The sequence below is a fragment of the Leucoraja erinacea genome, chromosome 28 (assembly GCF_028641065.1).
Source record: "Leucoraja erinacea ecotype New England chromosome 28, Leri_hhj_1, whole genome shotgun sequence".
Classification (NCBI taxonomy): domain Eukaryota; kingdom Metazoa; phylum Chordata; class Chondrichthyes; order Rajiformes; family Rajidae; genus Leucoraja; species Leucoraja erinaceus.
This window is the reverse complement of record NC_073404.1, coordinates 30,400,839-30,420,503: the sequence shown is the minus strand read 5'-3', so window position 1 is coordinate 30,420,503 and position 19,665 is coordinate 30,400,839. Positions and strand designations below refer to the sequence as shown.

The 19,665-nt window shown below is 48.3% G+C and overlaps 2 protein-coding genes across 2 annotated transcripts in view; one reads left to right on the top strand and one right to left on the bottom strand.

Moving 5' to 3' along the window:
- tmigd1 (transmembrane and immunoglobulin domain containing 1) overlaps positions 1–6,379 on the bottom strand; it is a 7,961-nt gene extending 1,582 nt beyond the window's left edge. The window contains exons 1-5 of the mRNA XM_055657429.1: positions 6,307–6,379; positions 4,715–4,993; positions 3,770–4,054; positions 2,968–3,071; positions 530–590 (exon numbers count right to left, since the gene is read on the bottom strand). Of these exons, the coding sequence (XP_055513404.1) occupies positions 543–590; positions 2,968–3,071; positions 3,770–4,054; positions 4,715–4,993; positions 6,307–6,379 (789 nt within the window). The 3' untranslated portion in view covers positions 530–542. The remainder of the gene's footprint in view (positions 1–529; positions 591–2,967; positions 3,072–3,769; positions 4,055–4,714; positions 4,994–6,306) is intronic.
- A 4,462-nt stretch (positions 6,380–10,841) lies between these two features.
- Positions 10,842–16,895, top strand: LOC129710865 (uncharacterized). The gene is made up of 4 exons (XM_055658153.1): positions 10,842–11,305; positions 13,144–13,248; positions 14,090–14,159; positions 15,119–16,895. The coding sequence occupies exons 1-4, from the start codon at positions 11,006–11,008 to the stop codon at positions 15,409–15,411; spliced, it is 768 nt and encodes a 255-aa protein (XP_055514128.1). The 5' UTR covers positions 10,842–11,005; the 3' UTR covers positions 15,412–16,895.
- The last annotated feature ends 2,770 nt before the right edge of the window (positions 16,896–19,665 follow it).

Below are 19,665 nucleotides of genomic sequence, written 5' to 3'. Positions count from 1 at the left end.
GGTCGGGACCCTTCTTCAGATTCAACTCAGATTCAGTTCTGAAGATGGGTCCTGACTCAAAACGTTGAGTTTAAGAAGGAACTGCAGATGCTGGAAAAACCGAAGGTGCACAAAAATGCTGGAGGAACACATCGGGAGCAGCAGCATCTATGGAGGGAAGGAGAGTTTATGAGAGGTTGAGTTTACTTTAGTTTAGTTTACTGACACGGGCTTGAGACTTTAAAGTCAAGTTATTAATAGTGAATAACTATACATATACATACATAGAGTGCTGGAGAAACTCGGTGGGACAGGCAGCATCTCTGGAGAGATGGAATGGGCGACGTGTCGGGTCGAGACCCTTCTTCAGACTGAGTCAAGGGAGGGGGAAACTAGAGATATAGAAGGGTGAGGTGTGAAAACAACAGATCAAAGCAGATGAAGAAAATGTAGAATGGTTCATTGTGAGTTGAGGGGAAGGTGATAACGAGTTGTACAGTCAATAAAATTAAACAGGAAGCTAAATGATAACATGCTAAATGATACTCACAGTGTGGACTCCCCTACTGGTCTTCCATGCCTGAGTTGCTGTTCGTATCCGCTCTACAACACTGGTGGAGATAAAACACTTCAAGTGAGTGTTCCTTGTGAATATTTAGCTCAGCAATTTTTCTTATATTGCAGCTGAACACAACGACAAGACTGAATGCACAGAATTACAATGCACAGAATGCTGGAAGAACACAGTGGGTCCAGCAGCATCTGTGGAGGCATAAAGGTGTAAGCCAATGTTTCAGGACGAGACCCTTAGTCAGAAAACTCTCGTCTTGACCCAAAACAGCTTTTGCCTTCACAGAGTGGGTCAAAGGCACCTCATATTTCTATATAGTGGGCAGCTTACAATCCAGCGGTATGTAGATAGACACAAAAAGCTGGTGTAACTCAGCGGGACGGGCTGCATCTCTGGAGAGAAGGAATGGGTGACGTTTCGGGTCGGGACCCTTCTTCAGACTGAGAGTCTGGGGAAGAGGGAGACACAGAGATAGGGAAGTGTAAGGTGTGAAAACAAGACAAAGGGGATGAGGGTCAAAGAAATTGTAGAAGAGATTGTTACACAAAGTAACAACTAAGCAAACATGTAAACAAGGACAGTCAGACTAGTTGGAGAATTGGGAAGGGGGGAGGGGATGGGGAGAGAGGGGGAAAGCAAGGGCTACTTGAAGTTAGAGAAGTCAATGTTCATACCGCTGGGGTGTAAACTACCCAAGCAGAATATGAGGTGCTGTTCCTCCAATTTGCGCTGGGCCTCACTCTGATAATGGAGGAGGCCCAGGACAGAAAGGTCAGTGTGGGAATGGGAGGGGGAGTTGAAGTGCTGAGTCACCGGGAGATCGGGTAGGTTAAGACTGACTGAGTGGAGGTGTTCAGTGAAACGATCGCCGGGCCTGCACATGGTCTCGCCGATGTAGAGAAGTTGACACCTGGAACAGCGGATACAGTAAATGAGGTTGGAGGAGATGCAGGTGAACCTCTGCCTCACCTGGAAACACTGTCGGGGACCTTGGATGGAGTCGAGGGGGGAGGGATAGGGAATGTTAATTCCTCTAATCTGCATCCCCTCTGTCCTCCTCCACACTAGTCCTGCCACATCTTCCCCAGCCAACAATGGACCTTTGTGGGCTCCACCCTTCCTGAAGTCACCTGTTGCCGGTGCCAATTTGTTCAGGCCTTTTCAACTAAGGTGTTTAGGCTGTTAAATAATCTGTAGTTTTTAAATCTTTATTTTAATTTAAAATCTTTAGTTTAGTTTGGTTTAATCTCATTTCATTTAGAGATCCAGCACGGAAACAGGCCCTTCGGCCCACCGAGTCCGTGCCGACCAGCGATCAAGCAGATAAGAGTTGGTCTTGACATCGTGTCCGGCACTGACATTGTGGGCCGAAGGGCCTGGTCCTGTGCTATGTTGTTCCATGTTCTATGCGCTGGAGGCTGTGGAGGATCTAAGCATGTGGAGGCCAAGTCAATGGATATTTTTAAGGCGGAGGTAGATAGATTCTTGATCAGTATGGGTGTCAGGGGCTATGGGGAGAAGGCAGGAGAATGGGGTTAGGAGGGAGAGATAGATTGGCTGTGATTGAATGGCGGAGTAGACTTGATGGGCCGAATGATCTAATTCTCCACCTATCACTGATGAACATGTGAACTCCCATCAGTTCGGGGTGGAGAGAACTTTGATGCTAATCTTAATTTATAATTGCAATAAAGCTGCATAATTTCAATGGTGTGGGTGGAACATGAACCTTGAGCTGAAACATTAACTAGTAATTCAACTTAAATGTCACTTTAACTGTCTCTGTACTGTTAACTGTAGAAATGTGTTATTGGGCATCAGTGAGCTCAAGTTCATGACCCTCAGATCATTGCTCAACACACTACCTGGTTTATTTCTTCACTTTACTCTCTAGACTTTAGAGATTATAGAGTGATACAGTGTGGAAACAGGCCCTTGGGTTCCATCCTGACTACGGGCGCTGTCTGTACGGAGTTTGCACGTTCTCTCCCCGTGACCTGCGTGGGTTTCCCCCGGGTGCTCCGGTTTCCTCCCACGCTCCAAAGACGTGCAGGTTTGTAGGTTAATTGGCTTTGGTGTAAATGTTAGTTGTCCCCAGTGTGTGTAGGATAGTGTTAGAGGCCTGACCCACTTTCACCACCTCTGCCGAGTTTGCCCTTGACTCGTACTCGCAGCGTGGTCCTCAGGAGGTCGTAGCAGGTCGCGCGCGACGTTAGTCGTAGGTACTCGTGGCATCAAGTGGGTCGGGGCGTTTTTCTAGCACGATGAAAAATGTCCACGAATAAAAAAGGTTGTGAATTAGGTCGTGAATGTGGGACAGGCCTTTGCGGGGGTCGCTGGTCGGCACGGACTCGGTGGGCCGAAGGGCCTGTTTCTGCGCTGTACCTCTAAACTAAACTAAACTAAACTAAACTCACCTCCATAATTTTCTTTCTCCGTGAGACGACTCCGAAGAGGCCGGTGAGCAGAGTGACCAGCACCCCAGCAACGATGGGCTCGAATGGCACCTCATCTGGTTTAGCTGCCAAACAATGCAAGGAATGTCAGTCAGTGTAGCAATGAGAAACACATTACCCTTCCATATCTTTAGAGACTCCCTCTCCCCTGACTCCCAGTCTAAAGAAGGGTCCCAACCCCAAAACGTCACCCATTCCTTCCCTCCAGAGATGCTGCCCGTCCCGCTGAGTTACTCCACCACTTTGTGTCTACCTTCAGTGTAAACCAGCATCTGCAGTTCCCTCCTACGCAGAAATGTTTAAACCTCAGATTTAAACCTAAGTTTAAGACTTAGGAATAATGTGTTCAGATTTTGGGTCAGGTGGGTCAGTGTTGAATGGACCATACACAATCATAAATCCATAAATGCCTCCACTTGGTCATCACCATTCCTACTCGAAACAATAGGGATGACTGCAACAATTTAAACTAAGCTAAAAAGATTAACAATGAAGGAATTCTCAAACTTTGATACTGCAGAAGGGTCAGAAGTTCATGTTCATAAGTGATAGGAGCAGAATTGGGCCATTCGGCCCATCAAGTCTATTCCACCATTCCATCGTGGCTGATCTATCTCTCTCTCTCTCTCCTAACCCCATTCTCCTGCCATCGACTTGGCCACCACAAGTGCAGCCAGGGTCAAGCCCGGATCTGTGGCCCTATGAGGAAACAGCTCTACCCGCTGCTCCACCCTGCTGCCAGGGTGATGTTGGTGATTCTCACCTTTCACGTTGAGATGGAAGGTCAGATGTCCACTTCCAAGGGTGGAATCGGCCCTGCAAAGGTACGTCCCATTGTCCTTGTTCTGCACCTTCCTGATGGTCAGTGTGAAGGCCCCACTGTCCTGGTGTACATCATGTCTACCTGCCTCCAGTCTCAGCCACTCATTGTCCTTGGACCACAACATCACAGCCACTGGGTTTGACTTGACGTTACAGGTCAGTGTTGCGTCCTGCCCGGTGTACACGTCCACTTGCCCATCACCATCCCGACTCAACATGGGAACGACTGCAGCAAATTTAAACACAAATAAAAACATTTTTAACAAAAATAATTCTGCTGTGCACCAGTCTCCCCACGTTAAACCAAGTCACGCACAGGCGGCCTCCATGAGTGGACGGTTCACCAGACTGATCCCTGGGATGGCACGACTTTCATATGAAGAAAGACTGGATAGACTCGGCTTGTACGCGTTAGAATTTAGAAGATTGAGGGGGGATCTTATAGAAACTTACAAAATTCTTAAGGGGTTGGACAGGCTAGATGCAGGAAGATTGTTCCCGATGTTGGGGAAGTCCAGAACACGGGGTCACAGTTTAAGGATAAAGAGGAAATCCTTTAGGGCCGAGATGAAAAAAACATTTCACACACAGAGAGTGGTGAATCTGTGGAATTCTCTGCCACAGAAGGTAGTTGAGGCCACACAGTTCATTGGCTATATTTAAGAGGGAGTTAGATGTGGCCCTTGTGGCTAAAGGGATCAGGGGGTATGAGAGAAGGCAGGTACGGGATACTAAGTTGGATGATCAGCCATGATCATATTGAATGGCGGTGCAGGCTCGAAGGGCCGAATGGCCTACTCCTGCACCTATTTTCTATGTTTCTATGTTTCTATGTTTCTAAGCAGGCCTGTAAATGCCCAGTACAATTGCCGCCAGGTTTACCTACATCTGATATCCAGCAGCACGCTCCTCTTGAGCGTGGAGTTGCTGCTGACGTGGCAGCTGACGTTGGCGGCGTTGGCGTCAGTCGTGACTGGGTCGATACACAGGGTGCTGACGTTGATGCGGTTGGTGGGCTGCAGGTTAACCACTCTGTCTCCCCACAGCCAGACCAGCTCCTCGTCCCGCATGGCGTTAATCACCCGACACGTCAACGACACTGCGTCCGACACGTTCAGCCTGAGTTTGTGGTCAGTGGTGCGGTTGTTGATGGCAAGGTCGATGCCTGGTGAGAGAACACACAGAGTAACGCTGTCGACTCAGCGGGTCAGGCAGCATCTGTGGAGAACATGGATAGGTGAGTTTCACAGAGTGCACTCAGCGGGAGTAATGGAGCTGGATAGTAACTCAGAGTGCTGGAGTAACTCAGCGGGTCAGGCAGCATCTGTGGAGAACTGGATAGGTGACGTTTCAATAGTGCTGGAGTAACTCAGCGGGTGCAGCAGCATCTATGGAGCTAAGGAAATAGGCAACGTTTCGGGCCGAAACCCATAAGGGTTTCGGCCCGAAACGTTGCCTATTTCCAGAAGGATTTCGGCCCGAAAAGTTGCCTATTTCCTTAGCTCCATAGATGCTGCTGCACCATAACTTAGCGGGTCAGGCAGCATCTGTGGAGAACATGGATAGGTGACGTTTCACAGAGTGCTGGAGTAACTCAGCGGGTCAGGCAGCATCTGTGGAGAACATGGATAGGTGACGTTTCACAGAGTGCTGGAGTAACTCAGCGGGTCAGGCAGCATCTGTGGAGAACATGGATAGGTGACGTTTTCACAGAGTGCTGGAGTAACTCAGCGGGTCAGGCAGCATCTGTGGAGGGAAGGGACGGGAGGCGTTTTGGGCCGAGACCCTTCGAAAAGCATTAGTTTGCAAACGTACGAGACAAAAAGGTAATTTTAATAAGGAAATTAGCAGCGCAATATGTCACACTGCAAAAGGGGCTTTAGATTTCAGACTTTCGAGATACAGCGTGTAAACAGGCCCTTTGGCCCAACGAGTTCTTGCCGACCAGCGACCACCCTGTACACAAACACTATCCTAAACACAATAGGAACAATTTACAATTTTTTACAGAAGCCAATTAACCGACAAACCTGAAACGCCTTTGGAGTGTGGGGGGAAACCAGAGATCCCGGAGAAACCCCACGCAGGTCACGGGGAGAACGTACAAACTCCACAAAGACAGCACCCGCGGTCAGGATCGAACCCGGGTCTCTGGCGCCGTGAGGCAGCAACTCTACCGCTGCGCCACCTTGCCGCAGATTTGTCTTGATGTTATACAGATCAAATATTGCATTTCGTTGTCTCTGTACTGTACACTGACAATGACAATTAAAATTGAATCTGAATCTGAATCTGAGATACATTTATGCCATGTTTTGTCACCGATCCACGTTAAGTATTGCCAGTCCGAAACGTGACTTCACCACGAGAATATACGTTTAAATAATTAAAGTTAATCACACAATTGCGAGGATTTTGAATCAATTTCTCCATCACCCGTGAGATTCAATCAGGTGAAGCTGGTGTAAAGACTCATACCTGCACATCCAGGGTGAAACGCCACATTGTAACATAGAGCAAAGATTAGAATCACAGAGATCCACTGAGCCATCTTCCACAGATACGTTAAATATTTCTACAAACGGCAAGAGTTCTTGAAAAATCTTGAAACCCCCAGAGATAAGCGTGAGCAAAGTGCACACTTATTCGATAACACAAGTTTGAGTGCAAACTGCACGCTTATTACATCGACTTTCCTTTCAATGATGAGATTTACTCAGAGATTTGATTGAACACCTTTGACTGATTCTGTAAGACCATGTAGGATATATATATATACAGGCTGGGCCATGACTAAATAAGAGACTTTCATCTTATCAATCTTCAATATAAATCACTCGATAATGTTTTATAGGCGTAGTAAACTACGTTGGGATTGGAGCGTACGGCTCACTGTTTTATAGCTGAGGTCAATAAAGATTGTCAAGACAAGGCATTTGCTTATCTTCCGATCAACAAAAGTATGTGGACGTTACTGCAATTATGTGGTCACTGTTGTTTTTTGTGCCTTTGCTGAGCAAATGTTAATTCATCACAAGTTACAAGGAAGTCGACGATGTTTCAGAAAGAACTGCAGATGCTGGAAAAATCGAAGGTAGACAAAAATGCTGGAGAAACTCAGCAGGTGATGTTTCGGGTCAAGACCCTTGGGTCTATTCCTTCTCTCCATAGATGCTGCCTCGCCCGCTGGGTTTCTCCAGCATTTTTGTCAACCCAGGAGGTAGACTCGATGTGCTGAATGGCCGATGAAGTAACACGTCTTAATATGGAGACACAAGGAACTGCAGACGCTGTGATCTTCAACAAAGCACAAAGTGCTGGAGGAACGCAGTGGTCAGGTCATAAGGTCACAAGTGATAGGAGTAGAATTAGGCCATTCGGCCCATCAAGTCTACTCCGCCATTCAATCATATAACCATATACCATACAACAATTACAGCACGGAAACAGGCCATCTCGACCCTTCTAGTCCGTGCCGAACACGTATTCTCCCCTAGTCCCATCTACCTGCGCTCAGACCATATCCCTCCATTCTTTTCCCATCCATATAACTATCCAAATTATTTTTAAATGATAAAAACGAACTTGCCTCCACCACCTTCACTGGAAGCTCATTCCTACCACTCTCTGACTAAAGAAGTTCCCCCTCATGTTACCCCTAAACTTCAATCCCTTAATTCTCAAGTCATGTCCCCTTGTTTGAATCTTCCCTACTCTTAGTGGGAAAAGCTTATCATGGCTGATCTATCTCTCCCTCCTAACCCCATTCTCCTGCCTTCTCCCCATAATCCCATACACCAAAATATCAATGAGTCAAGAAATCAAGACTTCGGTCTGAAGAAGGGTCTCGACCCGAAACGTCACCCATTCCTTCTCTCCAGAGATGCTGCCTGTCCCGCTGAGTTACTCCGGCTTTTTATGTACCAACGAGTCAAGAAATATATTTTTTTATTTGTTTCGATATTTGTATTTGCTACTTCGGGACCATGAAGCTTGCAAAGTCCTGTAGCTTGCGGCTGTCAACTGCGATGCGTGCAGATATCTCCGTAATTACTAGAAGACAGTTTAAAGGAATCAGCAAAGTCTTGAGGAAATAGTTTAGAAAAATCAGAAAACGGAGTCTCTGTGAATGTTAATTAAAAAGAGAATCACAAACCAGGAGTTGTAGATAATTAAATTGTAAACCAAAGAGATGAGAGATTAGAATGACGTTGTAATCAACTTGTCAGTGACTAAGCAAAGCATTAAAAGGGTTGGAATGAACAAAATGTTGGGAAACAGATAATTTCCTTGGGACAGAAGCTTGAAAGCGTGCACCACCAGACTCAGGAACAGCTGCTTCCCCTCTGTTATCAGGCTTCTGAACGGCCCTTCCATAAGCCAGGGTATAATGTGGATAAATGTGAGGTTATGCATTTTGTTGGCAAAAACAGGAAAGTAGACTATTATCTAAATGGTGGCCGACTAGGAAAAGGGGAGATGCAGCGAGACCTGGGTGTCATGGTACACCAGTCATTGAAAGTAGGCATGCAGGTGCAGCAGGCAGTGAAGAAAGCGAATGATATGTTAGCTTTCATAGCAAAAGGATTTGAGTATAGGAGCAGGGAGGTTCTACTGCAGTTGTACAGGGTCTTGGTGAGACCACACCTGGAGTATTGCGTACAGTTTTGGTCTCCAAATCTGAGGAAGGACATTCTTGCCATAGAGGGAGTGCAGAGAAGGTTCACCAGACTGATTCCTGGGATGTCAGGACTGTCTTATGAAGAAAGACTGGATAGACTTGGTTTATACTCTCTAGAATTTAGGAGACTGAGAGGGGATCTTATAGAAACTTACAAAATTCTTAAGGGGTTGGACAGGCTAGATGCAGGAAGATTGTTCCCGATGTTAGGGAAGTCCAGGACAAGGGGTCACAGCTTAAGGATAAGGGGGAAATCCTTTAAAACCGAGATTAGAATAACTTTTTTCACACAGAGAGTGTGAATCTCTGGAACTCTCTGCCACAGAGGGTAGTTGAGGCCAGTTCATTGGCTGTACTTAAGAGGGAGTTAGATGTGGCCCTTGTGGCTAAGGGGATCAGAGGGTATGGAGAGAAGGCAGGTACGGGATACTGAGTTGGATGATCAGCCATGATCATATTGAATGGCGGTGCAGGCTCGAAGGGCCGAATGGCCTACTCCTGCACCTAATTTCTATGTTTCTATGTACTGTCCGATTCACAATATTTGTAGTTGCAACTTCTCCATAGAGTAACATGAAGCTTCAAATAGCTCCTGTGTATCGGTGAGACCAAGCGCTGAACACCTCCGCTCAGTCCGCCTAAAACCTACCTGATCTCCCGGTGGATCAACACTTCAACTCCCCCTCCCATTCCCACACTGACCCTTCCGTCCTGGGCCTCCTCCACTGTCAGGGTGAGGCCCAGTGGAGGAACAGCACCTCCTAGTCTGCTTTGGCAGCTTACACCTCAGTGATATGATCATTGACTTCTCTAACTTCAAGTAACCCTTGCTTTCCTTCCCTCTCCATCCCCTCCCCCTTCCCAGTTCTCCAACTAGTCTGACTGACCCCCTGATTAAATGTCATCTCTGTTTGCCTCTGTATGTCACCTTCCGATTCACCTCTACCGCATTGCAGACAATGAAGTATTGTCTGTGGAACTGATGAGCTACAATGCTGAGAACTATATTCTGTACTATCTATCTTTCCCTTTGCTCTATCTATTGTAATTGAGTTTGAGTTGATTGTATTTATGTGTAGTATTATCTGATCTGTTTGTCTAGCGTACACATCAATGTGTGAATTGTAGATGGAGTTGATGGTGGGGAGTGTGGTCTGTGTGATGGACTGGGCTACATCTACAATGGTGGGGAATGTGGTGTGTGTGATGGACTGGGCTACATCTACAATGGTGGGGAGTGTGGTGTGTGTGATGGACTGGGTTACATCTACAACTCTCAGCAGTTTAGTTTAGTTTAGAGATACAGCATGGAAACAGGCCCTTCAGCCCACCCTGCGCAGTGATCCCCGCACACTAACACTACCCTAGACACACTGGGGACAATTTACATTTACACCAAGCCAATTAACCTACAAACCTGCACGTCTTGGGAGTGTGGGAGGAAACCGAAGATCTCGGAGAAAACGGGGAGAACGTACAAACTCCGCATAGACAGCACCCGTAGTCGGGATCGATTGCTCCCCGCTCCAGGAGACTGAGCGCGCGGACCCAACTGGACTTTGTTCAAGTGCCGCCTAAACCTGGCGACTCCACTAGTGGGAGAGTCTAGGACTAGAGGTCACAGCCCCAGAATCAAAGAATGTTCCTTCAGAAAGGAGATGAGGAAGAATTTCTTTGGTCAGAGGGTGGTGAATCTGTGGAATTCTTTGCCACAGACGGCTGTGGAGGCCACAAGTCAGTGGATGTTTTTAAGGCAGAGATAGATAGATTGTTGATTAGTGCGGGTGTCTGGGGTTATGGGGAGAAGGCAGGAGAATGGGGTTAGGAGGGAGAGATAGATCAGCCGTGACTGAATGGCGGAGTAGACTTGATGGGCCTAACATTTATGGCCTTACACTGGGGGTTTGCTGGGACAATTTGTTGTCTGCATTTTCCCTGCAGTTCCTCGTTGCCCCACGAGGAGGTGCCCTGTGGCCGCTGCTCTGAGCATTATCTGCTGCTGTGTTGTGTTTGCCTGGATCTGTTTCTGATTCTGATTCTGCTTCCTGGTTCACGGTCCCTCCCTTCGGCCAGGGGTAGAGAGAGAGAGAGAGAGAGAGAGAGAGAGAGAGAGAGAGAGAGAGAGAGAGAGAGAGAGAGAGAGAGAGAGAGAGAGAGAGAGAGGGAGAGAGAGAGAGAGGGAGTGAGAGAGAGAGAGAGAGAGAGAGAGAGAGAGAGAGAGAGACACACACACACACACACACACAGAGAGAGAGAGAGAGAGGGAGAGAGAGAGAGAGAGAGAGGGAGAGAGAGAGAGAGACACACACACACACACAGAGAGAGAGAGACATAGTCAGAGAGAGAGAGCTCAGGGAGAGGGAGGGAGGGAGGCAGAGAAAGAGAGAGACACACACACACATAGAGAGTCAGAGAGAGAGAGAGACAGAGACAGAGTGAGAGAGAGCTCAGGGAGAGAGGCAGAGAGGGGGCTGAGCTGGGCTGAGCAGGGCAGGGATGGAGGAGGTGGGCAGCGTTGAGGACTTGTGTGGGAGTGTGGAGTTGAGGCGGTGCGGGGGATTGAACCTGTACCAGCGAGTGTACAGCCGCATCATGCAGCGTTTCCCCGCAGATATCCACTCCTTCTGCCACCCACAGGTGCCCCCGGCCCGCAGGCAGCAGCTGCTTCACCTGCTCAGGAGCATCGACCACCTCACCTGCCAAAAACTACAGATACTATTCTCATTCTCTGTCCCAAGTCCAGAGGCATTGACATTCCTGGCAGATCTAAAGCAGCCCGTGATCTCAGCTGGTGCTGTGAGTAACGTTACACGTAGCATGGACTCGATCTTTACTTTCATTTAGTTTAGTTTAGTTTACAGATACCAAGCGGAGAAACAGGCCCTTCGGCCCACAACGTGTGTGTGATCCCCACACACTGACACTACCCCCCCCCCCCCCACACACACACACACACACACACAGACATACACACACACACACAGACAGATACACACACACACATATATATATATATACACACACACACACACAGATACAGATAGACACACACACGCATATATATACACACTCACTCACTAATTCACACTCACTCTCTCACACTCACTCTCACTCTCACACTCACTCTCACACTCGCTCTCACACTCACTCTCACTCTCACACTCACTCTCACACTCACTCACACTCACTCTCACACTCACTCTCACACTCACTCTCTCACACTCACTCTCACACTCACTCACTCACTCTCACACTCACTCTCACACTCACTCTCACACTCACACTCTCACACTCACTCTCACACTCACTCACTCTCACACTCACACTCACTCTCACTCTCACACTCACACTCACACTCACACACGTGACAATTTATACATTTACACCAAGCCAAGCAACCTGCATGTGTGGAGTCTAATCTAACTACAAATCCACGATGTTATTTGAGTTAAACTAACCTGAAGCTGCCAGGATTGGGTTTAGTTCATAAGTGCTAGGAGCAGAATTAGGCCATTCGGCCCATCAAGTCTACTCCGCCATTCAATCATGGCTGATCTATCTCTCCCTCCTAACCCCATTCTCCTGCCTTAACCCAGTAACCTCAGCCACCCGCACTGATCAAGAATCTGTTGGTGTCTGCGTTAACAATGTACCACCGCCATGCATGCAGTGCCTGCGCCGTATTAAACATTGCCACATGCCTGCCGTCGGCCCAACTTGCCCTCTCCACCACCCTCCCTCTCTCCCCCCTCTTTCCCCATGTCCCCCCTCCCCACCTTCCACTCTCACCCCCCTCCCCCCCTCTTCCCCCCCTTTCACCCACTCTTTCCGCCCTCCCCCCCACCCCTTTCCCCCCTGCCCCACTCTCCCCCATTTCCCCCCCCCTCCTCTCTCCCCCCTGCCCCCCTCCATCCCCTCCCATCCCCATCTCTCCCCAACCCCCGAGCGTGGATTCGATCCTGACTACGGGCGCTGTCTCTACGGAGTTTGCACGTTCTCCCCGTGACCTGCGTGGGTTTTCTCTGGGTGCTCCGGTTTCCTCCCACACACCAGAGATGTGCGGGTTTGCAGGTTAAGTGGCTTCAGGAAAAATTGTAAATTTATCCCTAGAGCGTGTAGGATAGTGTTAGCGTGCGGGGGTCGCTGGTCGGCACGGACTAGGTGGGCCGAAGGGCCTGTTTCCGCACTGTATCTGTAATTTCTAAAACTTGTAAATCAGAGGTGAAGCACTGAATCTCTGGAACAAACTCCCAGAAAACTGCAGGTCTGCTGCAACTCTCAGCTCCTTTAAATCTAGACTGAAGACTTTTCTTTATGCCGCTGCCTTTCAGTAACCAGTACAATTTATTAATTACCTATACTGCACTGTAACTTCTATTCCTGGTTTTATTAAATTTTAAATATTTTATTTGATTGCTTTTAATTTTGTAATTATTTTATCTGAATAATCTAATAATCGTTTAACATCTAAATGTCATTTCATATGTGTTTTTTTCCAATGCTTATAATGTTTTATGTAAAGCACTTTGAATTACCTTATTGTTGAAAGGTGCTATACAAATATACTTGCCTTGCATTGCCTTGAATATTTGCAGCAGGTGCGTTTAATTCTGTTTGTTTTGCGCTTTGCGTAGGGCACTGGGTATTGGGAATATCTGCTTCAGTGTCACGGTGTCGACGTCATAGCTTTCGATGCAAATGAAGTTTATCCTCCAGAAATACGATACTCCGAGGTTTTGGTAAGTGTTGTATTTTTTCAGAGGGATCAGAATCATAAGCTCTGTGTCGGAAGGAACTGCAGATGCCGGTTTACACCGCTGTCTCTACGGAGTTTGCACGTTCTCCCCGTGACCTGCGTGGGTTTTCTCCGGGTGCTCCGGTTTCCTCCCACACTCCAAAGACGTGCAGGTTTGAGGGTTAATTGGCTTGGTGTAAATGTAAAAATTGTCCCTAGTGTGTGTGTAGGATAGTGCTCGTGTGCAGGATGACCGCTGATCAGCGTGGACTCGCAACAGGCCCTTCGGCCCACAATGTCTGTGCTGAACATGATGCCAAGACCAACTCATATCCGCCTGTACATAATCCATATCCCTCCATTCCCTGCATATCCACACTCAGGGATACAGCGTGGAAACAGGCCCTTCGGCCCAACTTGCCCTCATTGACCAACATGCCCCAGCTACACTCGTCCCACCTGCCCGCGTCTGGTCCATATCCCTCCAAACTTGTCCTATCCATGTACCTGTCTAAATGTTTCTGAAACGTTGGGATAGTCCCAGCCTCAACCACCTCCTGCGGCAGCTTGTTCCATACACCCACCACCCTCTGTGTGGAAAAGTTATCCTGTTAAAGATTCCTGTTCATTCTTTTCCCCTTCACTTTAAACCTGTGTCCTCTGGTCCTCGATTCCCCTACTCTGGGTGAGAGACTTGAGCGTTTCCCTTCAAAGATTAAATTGCCGTGATCTAGGTATGAGTGACTTGTCCAGGCGTGTACTTTTGTCCGTAAATGTTGTTATGAATGTTGAAAGTTTGGAGGAATTCACCAGCGAACATTGACCCTTGCGTTTGCCGCCCCCAGACCAGTGGGCCTGAGATCCTCGAGCAGTATCCTGACCGAATACTTCTTCTAGCTTGGCCGGACACAGACGGTAAGAAAGGGGAGGCTTTCATCTTCTTGTGTACCTCCCAGCAACGGCACTGGGCCTCTACTCAGTTTCAGTGAGGTTTTTCCCCCCCACCAACCCTCATCCTTCTAAACTCCAACACTTACAAAATTCTTAAGGGGTTGGACAGGCTAGATGCAGGAAGATTGTTCCCGATGTTGGGGAAGTCTAGGACAAGGGGTCACAGCTTAAGGATAAGGGGGAAATCCTTTAAAACCGAGATGAGAAGAACTTTTTTCACACAGAGAGTGGTGAATCTCTGGAACTCTCTGCCACAGAGGGTAGTCAAGGCCAGTTCATTGGCTATATTTAAGAGGGAGTTAAATGTGGCCCTTGTGGCTAAGGGGATCAGGGGGTATGGAGAGAAGGCAGGTACGGGATACTGAGAATACGCTCATCATATGTTAACCCACTCATTCCTGGGATCATTCTTGTAAACCTCCTCTGGACCCTCTCCAGAGCCAGCACATCCTTCCTCAGATACGGGGCTCAGAAATGCTCACCATATTCCGAATGTGGTCTGAGCAGCGCCTTATAGAGCCTCAGCGTTACATCCCTGTTTTAGTGCATCGCAGTAGAATCAGAGACAGTTTCTTCCCAGCTGTTATCAGGCAACAGTTTAAGGGGCCACACACAGTTTAAGAATAAGGGGTAAGCCATTTAGAACGGAGAGGAGGAAACACTTTTTCTCACAGAGAGTTGTGAGTCTGTGGAATTCTCTGCCTCAGAGGGCGGTGGTGGCCGGTTCTCTGGATGCTTTCAAGAGAGAGCTAGATAGGGCTCTTAAAGATAGCGGAGTCAGGGGATATGGGGAGAAGGCAGGAACGGGGGGGTACTGATTGGGGATGATCAGCCATGATCACATTGAGTGGCTGTGCTGGCTCGAAGGGCCGAATGGCCTCTACTCCTGCACCTGTTGTCTATTGTCTTTCTCCTTTCCGCAGAGTCGTCAACGTTTTCCGTGGACTGCCTGAGGCGTTTCCGTGGCGACACGCTGGTCCACGTTGGCGAGCTGCTGGGTGAAACGCAGTCTGCCAACCCCTGGGGGCAGTCATCGTCTCGAGAGTTCCAGCTGAGCCTAGCGGAGGATTTCTGCTGCGTCAGCAGGATTAAACTCCCCAACTGGCCGGGTCACCTCGACTCACTGACCTTGTGGAGAAGGAAGAATGTCCAACCTGTCGTGTGTGACAAAGCTCACTTTCATTACGTCAACGCTCAGGGTAGAGTGTATTTATAACGCGGGCCAAGGAACTGCAGATGCTGGTTTACAACGAAGGTAGACGCAAGTGCCTGAGTAACTCAGCGGGACAGGCGGCATCTCTGTAGAGAAGGAATGGGCGACGTTTCGGGTCTCGACCCTTCTTCAGACTTTCTTCCCTGGGTCTCGACCCGAAATGTCACCCATTCCTTCTCCCCAGAGATGCTGCCTGTCCCGCTGAGTCACTCCAGCATTTTGTATCTATTTGCAATCCTCATTCTGAATAAGGGATGGCACGGTGGCGCAGCGGGTAGAGTTGCTGCCTCACGGCGCCAGAGACCCGGGTTCCATCCCAACTATGGGCGCTGTCTGTACGGAGTTTGCACGTTCTCCCCGTGACCTGCGTGGGTTTCCTCCGGGTGCTCCGGTTTCTCCCCACACTCCAAAGACGTACAGGTTTGTAGGCTAGTTGGCTTCGGTAAAAATTGTCCGTAGTGTGTGTAGGATGGTGCTGGTGTACGGGGTGATCGCTGGTCAGTGCGGACTCGGTGGGCCGAAGGGCCTGTATCTCTGAACTGTCTTGACCTGAAACGTTGTTCTGTCCAGTCTGCAGAAGGGTCCAGACATGAACCATGGTCTATCATGCCTGAAGTAGAGTCCCAACCCAAACAATGGTCCATCGCATCTGAAGAAGGGTCACTGCCCAGAAATGCCCTCTGTCCATCCCACCACAGATGCTGCCTGACCCGCTGACTTCCTCCAGCACTTTGTGTTTTGCTCCAGATTCCAGCATCTGCAGTCTCTTCTGTTTCTGTGAATAAAAGTGCACTGCTAAACGCTGCCTTTCTAATTTATTTTTACATTTTTAGTCTCCCATGTATGTTATGTCGTCGGAAAGCAACACATATTGTCTCTACAGACTATCGTTCCAGGTGCGACAGAGGTTTACCTGCATCTCTTCCAACCTCATCTATTGCGTCCGCTGCTCTAGATGTCAGCAGATCTATATCGGTGAGACCAAGCGGAGGTTGGGCGATCGTTTCGCCGAACACCCCCGCTCGGTCCGCAATAACCAAGCTGACCTCCCGGTGGCTCAGCACTTCAACTCCCCCTCCCACTCCGTCTCCGACCTCTCTGTCCTGGGTCTCCTCCATGGCCACAGCGAGCAGCACCGGAAATTGGAGGAACAGCACCTCATATTCCGTTTGGGGAGTCTGCATCCCGGGGGCATGAACATCGAATTCTCCCAATTTTGTTAGTCCTTGCTGTCTCCTCCCCTTCCTCAGCCCCCCTGCTGTCTCCTCCCATCCCCCAGCCTTCGGGCTCCTCCTCCTTTTTCCTTTCTTGTCCCCGCCCCCGATCAGTCTGAAGAAGGGTTTCGGCCCGAAACGTTGCCTATTTCCTTCGCTCCGTAGATGCTGCTGAACCCGCTGAGTTTCTCCAGCTTTTTTGTGTAACCTTGTCGCTACAGACTGTCAGGCGTGAGAATATTAAAGTGTTTGTTATACTGGGAACACTGTGGTTTGTTGTGTCTGTATCTCATAGTCACAGAGTGATACATTCAGCCCAACTTGCCCATGCCGGCCAACATGTCCCATCAACACTAGTCCCACCCGCCCATGCCTGGCCCTATATCCCTCCAAACCTGTCCAATCCAACTGTTCAAGAAGGAACTGCAGATGCTGGAAAATCGAAGGTAGGCAAAAGTGCTGGAGAAACTCAGTGGGTGCGGCAGCATCTATGGAGCGAAGGAAATAGGCAACGTTTCGGGCCGAAACCCCTTGGGTTTCGGCCCGAAACGTTGCCTATTTCCTTCACTAGGTTGCCTATTTCCTTCGCTCAATAGATGCTGCCGCACCCGCTGAGTTTCTCCAGCAATTTTGTCTACCTGTCCAAGTGTATTTTAAAGGTTGTTATAGTTCCTGCCTCAACTACCTCCACTGGCAGCTCGTTCCATACACCCACCACCCACAGTGGGAAAATGTTGACCCTCAGGTTCCTATTAAATCTTTCCCCTCTAGACATAAATCTATGTCCTCTGGTTCTTGAATGCTGCTCTGGGCAAAAGATTGGATTTACCCGATCTATTCCTCTCATGACCTTGTACACCCTCTACAAGATCATCAGTCATCTGTGCTCCATGGAATAGAGTCCCAGCCTACTCAACCTCTCCCTGTAGCTCACACCCTCTAGTCCTGGCAACATCTTCGTAAATCTTCTCTGCACCCTTTCCCAGCTTGACAACGTCTGTTCTATAACAGGGTGACTAAAACTGAACACAAACTACAGACGACAGTGGGGTTGCTCTGTTGGTGAGGAATGAAATTCAGTCCCTTGCAAGGGGTGACATTGAAACAGGAGATGTGGAGTCAGTATGGATAGAACTAAGGAATTGTAAGGGTAAAAAGACTCTAATGAGACTAATCTACAGGCTCCCAAACAGTAGCCTGGACATAGGGCGCAAGTTGAATCAGGAGTTGAAATTGGCATGTCGCAAAGGTAATGCTGTGGTTGTTATGGGAGATTTCAACATGCAGGTAGACTGGGAAAATCAGATTGGTACTGGACCCCAAGAAAGGGAGTTTGTAGAGTGCCTCCGTGATGGATTCTTTGAACAGCTTGTATTGGAGCCAACCAGGGAGAAGGCAGTTCTGGATTTAGTGTTATGTAATGAACTAGATTTGATAAAGGACCTCGAGGTTTATGAGCCATTAGGAGGCAGTGACCATAACATGGTCAGGTTTAATCTACAATTGGAGAGGGAGATGGGTAGATCAGAGGTGTCAGTATTACAGTTGAATAAAAGGGACTATGGGGCCATGAGGGAGGAGCTGGCCAAAGTTGACTGGAAAGATACACTAGCAGGGATGACAGTGGAACAACAATGGCAGGTATTTCTAGGAATAATACAGAAGGTGCAGGATCAGTTCATTCCTAGGAGGAAGAAAGATTCCAAGGGGAGTAAGGGGTGACCGTGGCTGACAAGGGACATCAGGGACAGTATAAAAATTAAAGTGAAGAAGTACAATGTAGCAAAGATGAGCGGGAAGCAAGATGATTGGGTAAAGAATAACAGAAGATAACCAAAAAGACAATACGGGGAGAAAAGATGAGGTGCGAAGGTAAGCTAGCCAAGAATATGAAGCAGGATAGTAAAAGCTTCTTTAGGTATGTGAAGAGGAAAAAATTAGTTAAGACCAAAGTTGGACCCTTGAAGACCGAGAAAAGTGAATTTATTATGGGGAACAAGGAAATGGCTGATGAGTTGAACAGGTACTTTGGATCTGTCTTCACTAAGGAGGACACAAACAATCTTTCTGATATAAGGTACACAAAATTGCTGGAGAAACTCAGCGGGTGCAGCAGCATCTATGGAGCGAAGGAAATAGGCGACGTTTCGGGCCCAAACCCTTCTTCAGACTGATGGGGGGTGGGGGGGAGAAGGAAGGAAAAGGGGAGGAGGAGGAGCCCGAGGGCGGGCGGATGGGAGGAGACAGCTAGAGGGTTAAGGAAGGGGAGGAGACAGCAAGGGCTAGCAAAATTGGGAGAATTCAATGTTAATGCCATCCGGACGCAAGGTCCCCAGGCGGAATATGAGGTGCTGTGCCTCCAATTTCCGCTGTTGCTCACTCTGGCAATGGAGGAGACCCAGGACAGGGAGGTCGGATAGGGAATCTTCCTGATATAGTGGCCAGAGGATCTGGGGTGACGGAGGAAATGAAGAAAATCCACATTAGGCAGGAAATGGTGTTGGGTAGACTGATGGGACTGAAGGCTGATAAATCCCCAGGGTCTGATGGTCTGCATCCCAGGGTACTTAAGGAAGTGGCTCTAGAAATCGTGGATGCATTGGTGATAATTTTCCAATGTTCTATAGACTCAGGATCAGTTCCTGTGGATTGGAGGGTAGCTAATATATCCCACTTTTTAAGAAAGGCGGGAGAGAGAAAACAGGGAATTATAGACCAGTTAGCCTGACATCGGTGGTGGGGAAGATGCTGGAGTCAATTATAAAAGATGAGATAGCTGAACATTTGGATAACAGTAACAGGATCGGCCCGAGTCAGCATGGATTTACGAAGGGGGAATCAAACTTGACTAATCTGCTGGAATATTTTGAGGATGTAACTAGGAAAATGGACAAGGGAGAGCCAGTGGATGTAATGTACCTGGACTTTCAGAAAGCATTTGATAAGGTTCCACACAGGAGATTAGTTGGCAAAATGAGGGCACATGGTATTGGGGGTAGAGTGCTGACATGGGTAGAGAAGTGGTTGGCAGACAGGAAACAAT